The sequence below is a fragment of the Lotus japonicus genome, chromosome 4, assembly GCF_012489685.1.
Source record: "Lotus japonicus ecotype B-129 chromosome 4, LjGifu_v1.2".
NCBI lineage: Eukaryota > Viridiplantae > Streptophyta > Magnoliopsida > Fabales > Fabaceae > Lotus > Lotus japonicus.
This window is the reverse complement of record NC_080044.1, coordinates 43671626-43682171: the sequence shown is the minus strand read 5'-3', so window position 1 is coordinate 43682171 and position 10546 is coordinate 43671626. Positions and strand designations below refer to the sequence as shown.

General features: G+C 36.6%; 2 protein-coding genes across 4 annotated transcripts; both read right to left on the bottom strand.

The window, feature by feature from the left end:
- Positions 1-2236: 2236 nt before the first annotated feature.
- On the bottom strand, positions 2237-4459 carry LOC130713573 (probable purine permease 11). Its single transcript, XM_057563345.1, has 2 exons — positions 4131-4459; positions 2237-3406 (listed from the first exon to the last, which is right to left on the bottom strand). The coding sequence occupies exons 1-2, from the start codon at positions 4165-4167 to the stop codon at positions 2283-2285; spliced, it is 1161 nt and encodes a 386-aa protein (XP_057419328.1). The 5' UTR covers positions 4168-4459; the 3' UTR covers positions 2237-2282.
- A 1045-nt stretch (positions 4460-5504) lies between these two features.
- On the bottom strand, positions 5505-7387 carry LOC130712184 (vacuolar protein sorting-associated protein 55 homolog). Of its 3 annotated transcripts, XM_057562021.1 has the most exons (6): positions 7240-7265; positions 6989-7018; positions 6667-6790; positions 6318-6357; positions 6105-6189; positions 5505-6010 (listed from the first exon to the last, which is right to left on the bottom strand). In XM_057562021.1, the coding sequence occupies exons 1-6, from the start codon at positions 7248-7250 to the stop codon at positions 5818-5820; spliced, it is 483 nt and encodes a 160-aa protein (XP_057418004.1). In that variant the 5' UTR covers positions 7251-7265; the 3' UTR covers positions 5505-5817. The 3 variants fall into 3 exon arrangements, with proteins under 3 accessions (XP_057418004.1, XP_057418006.1, XP_057418005.1); XM_057562023.1 differs by lacking the exon at positions 6989-7018 and having other exon boundaries at positions 6667-6798; positions 7240-7387; XM_057562022.1 differs by lacking the exon at positions 6989-7018 and having other exon boundaries at positions 7240-7326.
- Positions 7388-10546: the final 3159 nt, after the last annotated feature.

The following is a 10546-nucleotide window of genomic DNA, read 5'->3' as shown; positions in this document are numbered from 1 at the left end:
TCTGTAGGCATAACTGTTTTGGTACATTTTGGCTGAAAGACAACTCAGTTTTGTCAAAATTGACTCTTTGCCCCGACGCTTCTTCATATCTTTTAATGGTAGAGAGCACTTGGTTTGCTTCCAGCATAGTTGCCCTCATAAACAAGAGACTATCGTCTGCAAAGAAGAGATGCGAAATTTGAGGGGCCCCTCTCGCTATTTTGATACCATGGAGGTTATCCAAGCTGACTTGTTCCTCAATTAAACCTGCAAAAACCTCAGCACATAATATGAACAAATAAGGGGAAACCGGGTCCCCCTGTCGAAGTCCTCGTTGGGGGGAAAACCACTCACGTGGCTCACCATTGAGCAAAATAGCATAGCGAACAGAGGTGAGGCATCTAAGAACCAGGGAAATGAAATGAGGAGGAAAATCCATGGCCTCTAGGACACCTTTTAAGAAAGGCCACTCAATTCTGTCATAGGCCTTCGACATGTCGAGCTTCAACGCCATCCACCCTTTCTTACCATGTTTCTTCTTCTTCATATAGTGGAAAACTTCCATCCCAATCAAAGCATTATCCGTGATGAGTCTCCCAGGGATAAAAGCGCTTTGAGTTTCACCCACAAGATCTGTCAGAATAAGTTTTAATCTATTGGCTATGCATTTAGTTACAATCTTCATCAGCACGTTGGATAGACTTATGGGGCGTAAGTCCTTGGGGTATTGTGGCTTAGAAACCTTGGGGATAAGGCATATATATGTCTCATTCATATCAGCAACCTCACGGCCATTATTCAGCACATCAAGAACCTGAGAAGTGACAGCTCCCCCTACCAGCTCCCAGTAATGATGGTAGAATAAAGCAGGAAGTCCATCTGGTCCAGGTGATTTAAGAGGATGCATTTGATCAATTGCAATTTTAACCTCTGCACTAGAGAAAGGGGAGGCCATGAGCTTTATCATATCTGGGTTCAGTTTCTTTCTCACCCTTTGGCAAGTATCCGGAATGTTTACAGGGTTATCTGAAGAGAAAACCTGTTGAAAATGATTCTGGATTACCTGGGCAACCGCTGTTTCCCCAAAAACCCACTCGTCTTGCTCATTCTTGATTTTCTTAATACTGTTATGTTTGCGTCTCTGTGAAGCTTTCTTATGGAAAAAGCTCGTATTCTTATCACCATCTTTTAACCACAGGGCCCTTGATCTCTGTCGCCAGTACACCTCTTCATCACGGAGTAACTCATTAAATTCCTTGAGAGCCTCCTTTTTTCTATTCAAAAACTCCCTGGTTGCGGGTCCTTTCTCAAGCTTTGCTAATTCTTTTTCCTTCCGAGCAATCTGTCTTTGTAAATTACCCTGCTCTCTTCCAAAAGGTACCAGCACTTCTTGAACCACTTGGATTCTCTCTACACAGCTTGCCCCTGGTCTGAACCAAGCGCCATGAACTAGCTGGTGGCACTCTTCAGATTTTGTCCAAGTCTCCTCAAAACGAAAAGGCCTTTTCTTTTGTTCAGCAGTGCTTTGTAGTTCAAAACTATTCTGCCATGAAATTGCCAATACAGTATGATCTGAGCCATAACTGCCCATATGTTCCACTTGGGCTGAGGGAAAGGCCGTAGAGAATTCCATATTTGCTAAGCATCTGTCCAGTCTTTCTTTGATATTCTGATCACCCTCTCTCCCATTATTCCAAGTAAATGGAAAGCCATTAAAACCCAAATCAGTCAGACCACAGTCCTCTATAGCATCATTAAACATCCCCATTTGAGTCACATTTGGGGGTCTTCCCCCCCTTTTTTCAGCAGAGTTGCTAATCATATTGAAATCTCCAAGACATATCCACTTACCCTGGAACTGACCTTTCAAATTCCTAAGCAAATCAAGTGTTTGGAGCTTTTCTCTTCTTCTGGAAAACCATATACACCAGAAAGACACCACTGTTGTTCCCATTCATCAGTAATCACCGCACTTATATGGTTAGGAGAGCAAGATAAGAGTGTTACATCAAGATTACTTTTCCACAGCAACGCCGTTCTTATATGTGAATGAACATATGAAAAACAAGGACATTCTTCCGGCACATGTGTTAGCGGCGGTTGAGCCGCAAATGTTTGTGGACGGTTAAGAAACGCCACTAACCCATATACCATATACCTGTTGGATGCCGTCAACTTTTTGTATGTCCACATATCAATATTGTAGATATAAGGTTCCAAAATTTGAAACAGTAACATAACCCAAATCTGAACCCAATTCCAAAAGAGATTGCAATAAATTCATTAAAATTTGGTTCATTCCTTCAACATATTTCTACCTCACCCTTTGAAACCTCAAGTCTATGACTCTTATCTAACTTAGCTTGCTTGTCATCTATATAATGTTGATAAATATAGGAAAGAAAGCCCCACACGGCTAACAACAAGGCCATAAGCTTCACCCCATTGATCTTGTCATGGAAGAATATTACAGCAAGGATTGGAGTTACAGGCAATACCACAGTACCTATTACATTTGAGAACAATGAAGATACCTCAAAAACTAACCCCAGCATGCCAATAGAAGCTATTTGCCATGTCACAGCAGTCCAAAGCAGAGTCATTATATATGACACTCTTCCCTTCTCATATCCCTTCATCTCCTTGTCCAAACTTTTCCATTCTCCACTTGCAAACAACCCAACAACACAAGCACATGTAGCAATGAAAGAAGGGTAAAATTGCATGTTCAAGACAGCAGAAAAGGTTTCACTTTTTATAACTTTCTCAAAAGAAAGCTGCACGAGAGATAGGTATAATGAAAATGTGGCAGATGCACCAAGGGTGAGGAAGAACCCAAGTACATGCTTTTCTCTTGGAAGATCAGTTGAGTCGTCATCAGAATTGGAATTGATTGCAAGCAGGGAAGCTGATATGGTAAGGAGGACTACTGAATTGAATATGAACGCTGTGAACTTCTGTGAATTTAGAAAATAAGAGAATATTGCATTGAAGGCTAATTGGGTAGCACATAGTAGAGAATATGTGGAAAGAGGGAGATATAGAAGTCCATAGGAATACATCAAGTTGTCCCCGGCCAAAAGCAACCCAAAAGCTATATATAGAGAAACTAGAATGAAAACTTTTGGTTTGGTTTTGGTCCTTTTGGATGGGTCATTGGTGAGTATGTTAGTTAATTTGGCATGTTTTTGGAAAGTAAAAAGGAGTGGAAGTAGTACAGGAAATCCAGCTGATTGAACAAATGTTGCCATCCATTTGCTATTACCACCCTTGTCATAGTATAACCTTCCCAAAAGAGTGGCTGCAGATTGGCCTACAAGAAGAAAGATTATATAGAGGGATACACGAAACCACCACCAGAATCTTGGATGTTGAAGTTGCTGAGTGACTATAGTGTTTTTCTCTGAGTTGGGCACTTTCCTGTCATCTGAAAGAATACATTACAAAAATTTGAAGAGATTATTTCACTATTTGATATAACTTGAACTAATTCAAAGTTCAGAAGGATACTGAAGTCCTGGAAAATGATTATCCCCCTCCCTTCTTAATGGATTCCTCCAAATCCTTACTCTGAATAATTGAATTCAGCTCAATTGAATTTTTACCTCTTTGTCTGTGCCATTAAATTCTTTCTTTGTCAATGTGTTGAAATTGAGACAAAAAATGCACCTTTTATAAGACAATCATAAACCTTATTTTTAATACCAAGTGATAGATACTGCAACACGACATAACATGTTTTCATCATCTTATTTTTTACTTAGAATTAATTTTGGTACCTAAAAGCTAGTGAGCTCAGCGTCTTCCTAGAAGGATTTCCAATTATACTATTAGCCTGTTAAAAAAACATTTTTTGGGGGGATAAAATGATAGGACTTGGAGATAAAGGGGTGAGGATTTTGAGGAACTATTGGAGCAACAATATTAGTAGCCACTGAAAAATAAATTTCTTTTTAAGATGAACATAGAGAATGTAATCATGCATGATATCAGAAAAGGATTAAGAATTTTGAAGAATCATTAGAGAGAATTATCATGCATCCTTTAGTTCTGTTCTGTTTCTAAAACAATCAAGCCAAGTTTGACACCTACTTCCTCCATCCCAAAATTTGGTAGTTATAAAAAACCAATAATTTGATTGAGAAACTGACCTGGGGTTTGTAGCTGCAGCTCTTGAACTCTCTCCATTAAAAACTATGAATAAGGAGATAACATCAAGATTTACAGTGGAGCTTGCAAAGCATCATGATGCAGCCGATTTTGGTCATTTTAAACCTGACAAAATAAGAGTGTGACTTCATTCATGGGTGATTAGACTTTTGTGTAGCTAACCGACCTAACTCGCCCACACTTGTTGAATGGAATTGGAGGCGTTGCGTAAGTAAGTAGCTAGAATGAAATTAACAAAAAACCAAACTCCACATATATCTTTCTATTAATTTGTTGCTGCCACGTAAATTCCAATGCAAATAACATTGCTGCACGCTAGTGTGCCATTTTAGGTGCTCACGGGATAATTTTATCGCTTCTGGATTTTCTGCAGAGACGCACAATTTGCAAACTGACAGTGATAATAACAATAAATTACCTTAGTCGAAGGAAAAAAATCACTAACTTACGAAAAAAAGAGTGAGATATTACGATATTAGGCACGACTTAAGGGGCATAGTATTTGATCAGGGTTGGTTTCTTTTTGCTGATGGCTTGTTTCTTTTTTGGCTACGTGGGGTAGGATTAGGAGTAGGGGTGTCAATGCGGGTTCGACCCGCGGGCTCAACCCGCAAAAGAGGGGCGGGTTGGGCCATGAAAAATGAACCCGCAATCATATCGGCCCGCCCCTCCCCGCCCCTCAAACCTGGCGGGTCAACCCGCAGCGGGGCGGGCTAACCCGCATTTCCCAAATCTGGACTATTAATGTTAAAAAAAATAAATCAAGCTGATTGTGGACCACACAGCACAAGTAAAATATCCAACGTTATCTCAATTTGTGTGGACCACAAGAAGGACCACAAGCTTTCCTTATCATCTGAAAAGTGAAAACACCATTGAAAGAAGTCTCGCTGCCGCTGCCACCGGAGAGTCTCGCCGTCGCTAGGTAGGACCGTAGGAGGTTGGAAAGCTGAGCTTAGTGGTTCTTTAGTTTGGCTGGTGTATCTTTGGCTTCTTTCTTTTGGTCCCTTTTTTTATTTTTCTGGTTATAATTTCCTTCTTATTCAGTTCTTTTTCTCTTGTATTTGGGTTAGCACCCCTTGTGTTAAATTTTGAATACAAAGTTGTTTATTCAAAAAAACTATATTAGGTACGAGATGGAAATTAAGTTCTAGGGTTTCAAATTAAGTATAATAAGAACTAAAATGGTTTGTAGATTTTGTTATATATAGATAGCTAGAAATGAACGTAATATAGGTATCTCTCGATTTCATGTGAGACAACTTTGTTCAAATATAAAACATGTATATTATGGTGGGATCAGGCTAGGTTTTCCGGTGAGATTTTTTCTATCAAGAAAATTTGAAGTCGAGGCATTGCTTAAAATGAATCAATCGTATATTATATATCAGTTTTATTTTGATATTATAGCTATACAGAAATCCTTTGTATAAGAAAAAAGCAATACAGAAATCCTATGAGACAAGAAGTAAGATAATTGCCCCATTCACAAATTTACTTCATGGTCTTTAGCCATGTCACCTTGCATAATGGATGAGATAACTCATGGATTAGAGTTTAGAGTTGAATTATAAAACAATATGAATGATACAAAGTAGTCATTAGCCATGCATGTTTTATCAGTTCTTGTGATTAGACTAACATAGCAAGCCACACTAAGCTCCCATCTCAAATAATACGGTAATCATATTCACCACTCATCCGAATGTAGCACATGATGGCAAATACAAAGACAAAGAAGGAAGAGACATCCATTGCAAGAGCTCCCCAACCAATAACACCAGAATGCTTTAATATGGCTGGAATTGCAATGCTTCCAACAGCTGACGCCCCTGCCAAGAACTTGGTTGCATTCACCCAGCTGCATGCTCCATCATTCATATTTCATTAGACCACAAAATTAAAAAAAAAAATATTCAATTCCCTATCTTGAACTAGGAAAGTCAACGGTTTACCTGCTATCTGATTCAGAAAATAAAGAAGAACGTTCTGATGCAGCAAAGAACAACAAAGGCATTGGAAGAAGCACATATGTTATTGCTGCAAGAGAAAAAAAAAAAAAGATTAAAACTGCTTGTCACATATGACATAACAATCCAATAAATGAAAACAAGTAGTTTTATATATAGTATACTGGATTAATCAAATACAATGATGGTTTATCTCACCAGTTAGCATTGGCCACCAATTATCATACAAGGCACATGCCTGCCACATAGAACAGAGGTAATTAGTAACAGTGGCATATTGCTATGAAGTTGTCTTTTAATTTGTTAACATTTTAGGGGTTAAAATCCTCTTGTCTCATTTCCTGTCACAACCAATGACATTGCATCATGTCAGTTAAAATTCAATCATTGGAATCGAATCCTGAACTAAATGCTTAAAAAGCTCAACAATTTAATTACCAATTGTGCTAGGCCTTGTTGGTAAATTGATTAAGAAATCAACACTTAAAATTAAAATTGTGTTAAAAGATTTGGTATAATAAACTATGAAGAAAAAATAAATACTAACCAAAATCTGCAGGACGACTCCTGCAGAGACCAAAATTGCCAAAAGGACAAGTTTCCCAGTGTGCAAGCAGAAACGAAAATGTCCTGGTAACTCTGCCATCTCCATTTCACCTCGTGTTACAAGACTGAATAGCTGAAGCAAAATATAATCATATTTCTATGACAGTATTAGATCTGAAGAAAATGCAAAATGAAGAAGCAATTCTAGCAAAAACATTAAGTTCAAGATACACAACAGTTATAACATTGTTGATATCATTTAATAAACATCAGTTTATATCCTTATCCATTATTCAAAATGTGATAATTAAGTCTCAACTCACATATTGATCATAGAAATAAAATCTGCGTGCCTAAGAACAAGAACAAGCAAATCAGACTCCACTTTAGACAACCCCGTCCAAATTCATCATGTCAAATACAGAGCAAAAGCCATATTAAAAGCAGTATTATTTTACCTCATTCCCAAAAGTTGAAAGTAACTAAACATTATAGAAAAATAATGCACAAAGTCATAGCATGTTTTATGTGTAGACTGTAGATATGAGAAAAAGAGAGCTTGAGAAATTCATACCTCATATCCATAGATTCTTCTAAGAGATTATTTTCTTTTTTCTTGCACTGCAGTCTGCAGCTGCTACCGTTTTGAAGGCGTTGTTAGTGCTAAGTTACAAGTTACAACCACTCCATAAACGTGCATCTACCAGTCAGAATCGGGTTGACTGAATGACAGTGGCAAGCAATCACTGCAACTGTAAAAAAGCTATTATGTTTTAAGATTGTACCAACGGTGCAAACTGAACGCATCTATCAGGTGTTTTAATTCATTTTTTAAGTAGAAGAATAGAGGGCAGCACTAAAATCAATGGACTTTAGAATGTTTGGTCATGTAGGCTCTTATATCATGTTAAATAATTAATTATTCCAAAAACTTAAAGTATTTAGGTAAATGAATAGTTTTATATTAGACTAAATTATACCAACCTCCCTCTATTATATAAGCAGACACTAATCACTCATATTTTATTAGGACATTACACTGACATATTTGAGGTTTATTATTATTTCAAGGAACTCCCTTTACTTTTATAATTATAGCACTAATATCTTTCACTCAAGAGGGATAGCTTAGTTGGCAACGCATGCCGGCATCTAAAGGATGACCGAGTGCCGGATGTGTATACCAAAAAAAAAAACCCACTAACATCTTTCATGATTCTAAATGGTATATGAAAGAGAGAAAGTCAATGCAATTCGTAAAATAGATGAAAAGTTTGTACAATAATAATAATGATAAACCTCTAAAAATGTCAAATCAATTTGTCCTTTATATTACTATCACATTCGATAGCATGAAAAATCAATTTTGATTCCCAAAAAAGTTTATTTAGGCTGGACAATTAAAATTATAACTCTAATATTAGCCATTTGTTATACTTTTTTTTATTAAAAAAATACCCTTTTATAGAAAAAGAGTGTTTCATTTAAAAAAAAAATGGGGATCTGGAAATAGTATAATTCTAGAAAAATAACTAATTTTTTTAAATACAAAGTAGAGTTACATATGTTCTTGGCACTTAAGTTATACATGTATAAGTGTGGACTTAGAACAGGTCGGAAGTGATCCAGACCTAACTCGACCTATAACAAGATTAGAGTGGGATATGCAGGGGCGTAGCCAGAATTTTGGCACCGGGGTGGCGAAATATTAAATTAAAAAAATTATTTTGCTTACTTTTATCTAAACAATATTCATTTTTTGAACACACTTTTACGTATAATTTCTATACACATATTTAATCTTTTATCATTTATTTAATCGAACTTCATTATATCATTATAACTTTATCAAACAATAATCCAAACGACTCCATGTGTAAATCAATTAATATAATTGATATTTTTTACAAGCAGGCGAGATATATAATTAGTTTGAGTATAAGAAATACTAACCAACTCATAAATTTGTCAAAAATAGCCAATGATATTCTTATATGTATAAATAAAATAAATCGTAAAGAAGGTAATTATACTTATCCCTAGCCTGGCGGTAATCGTCAAGATCTTTTTTATAGCTTTTTTGTCCAAAAATGAAAATTAAATGTTGCCAAATGGGTTCGAACCGGGGACATGAATGAAAATTTCCAAGTGCAAAACCACTGCACTATCATCTGTTATTTGATACGTGCTACACCCTGTAACACCCCATTTTCTGTTATTAGGTTATTTATTATTTTATTTTAATTAGTATTATGGTATATGGTAATTAAGTGATTTTGTTAGATAATTAAGTGATTATGTGATATAGATAAATACGGTTTTAGGGTTTAGTATGAGTAATTGAGTGTGGGGCCCATTGTATGGCTATTTAAGGGTTAGGAGTGAAATAGAAAGAAAGATAAGAAAAAAAATAAGGATTAGAAGAGAAGCAGAACAAGAAACACGTGAAAGCAGAGAAGGAGAGGAGAAAAGAGGAGAAAACTTAGAACTGATCTACAAGAGGTAAGGGTTTGAATTCATGTTTTATGGATTGGTATGATAGTGGATAATGATAGAAAGCATGATTTAGGAACCCTAGGTTGCAAAAATTCCCAAATTGAAATAGTTAGGGTTTGGTTTTTAGATGATTTTGGGGGTAGATGATAGGCTTGCATGATGCGCAGAAATTTACGTTCTCTTGTACCCTTTTTCGTGCTATGTTAATGGCCGAATTTGAAGAAGTAGTCTTCATAAAAGTTGTAGGTTTTTCTGTTACGAAACTTTTTCCACTGGTTTCACGTTATTCCAACGTCTGTAGCTCGAGTTATGTGTATTTTAGTGAGTATAGGTTAAGCTGTCCAATTTCTTACGAACTGCGGTTAGTGTACGATTTTTCCTGATTTTTGTACTTTGAATTGTGACTTGAAAATTTATAGAGGTTTACAAAACGTGTATACGGAACCATGATAAAAATATTAGATTTTTCTGAGTATATTTGATAATTTACATTTGTTTAATAGTTCATTAGATGTGTGGTGCGCGCACATGGCGAGTTGCGCAGGAAGATGTCGCAAGATGTCGCGACATGGCGAGTTGCGTAGGGAGATGTCGTGAGATGTCGCGACATGGCGAGTTATTCAGCGACATGGCGAGTTGCGTAGGGAGATGTCGTGAGATGTCGCGACATGGCGAGTTGTGCAGTGAGATGTCGCGAGATGGCGAGCATGAGCATGTCGCGAGTTTTTGGGAAAATTTAGAGAGAAATCCAGTCTTTAGGAAATAGTTGCAGAACCTGTTATATATGAATTATATTTAATTTACATCTATTTTTAATAATCATTATATGATGTTATTTCTGAATTGATGTTATGTTTGAGATGCTAAGTTGTTGTGATTGCAAGTTGTATAATTGATAACATGTAATATGTGTTTTGCGCAACTGGTGATGAATATGCTAAAATAATTAGGACTTGGAGATGGTCTGAATATGCATATGTTAGTTGAGTTTTGCACAATACACTGCATAGTTGTCAAGAGGCAATGTTTGCTAGTTCTCGTGGAGGCTAGTGACTTGTCCCAAAACTGGAGTGGTTTTGAAGCCTAGAGCGAGGGCTTTATTGGTGGTTATCTGTCTGGAGTGGACGCGGTGATACCGCTAAGGATAACAACTTTGGTACCAAAGGCATTTGCACGGGTCTCACTTGAGTCATATGTGTTATGGTGATATTTTTGGAGAGATTTGATGTGGTGGTAATTAGAGACTATTATATATGTTCTAATTGAGCTATAATTTAAGGAGTATTTGCCATAACTGTGAACTTGATTAATTATGTTAAAATTACATAATTTATTATTTGTTAGTGAATGTGAGTAATTTATGTGGAGCATAGATAAGCTTTTAC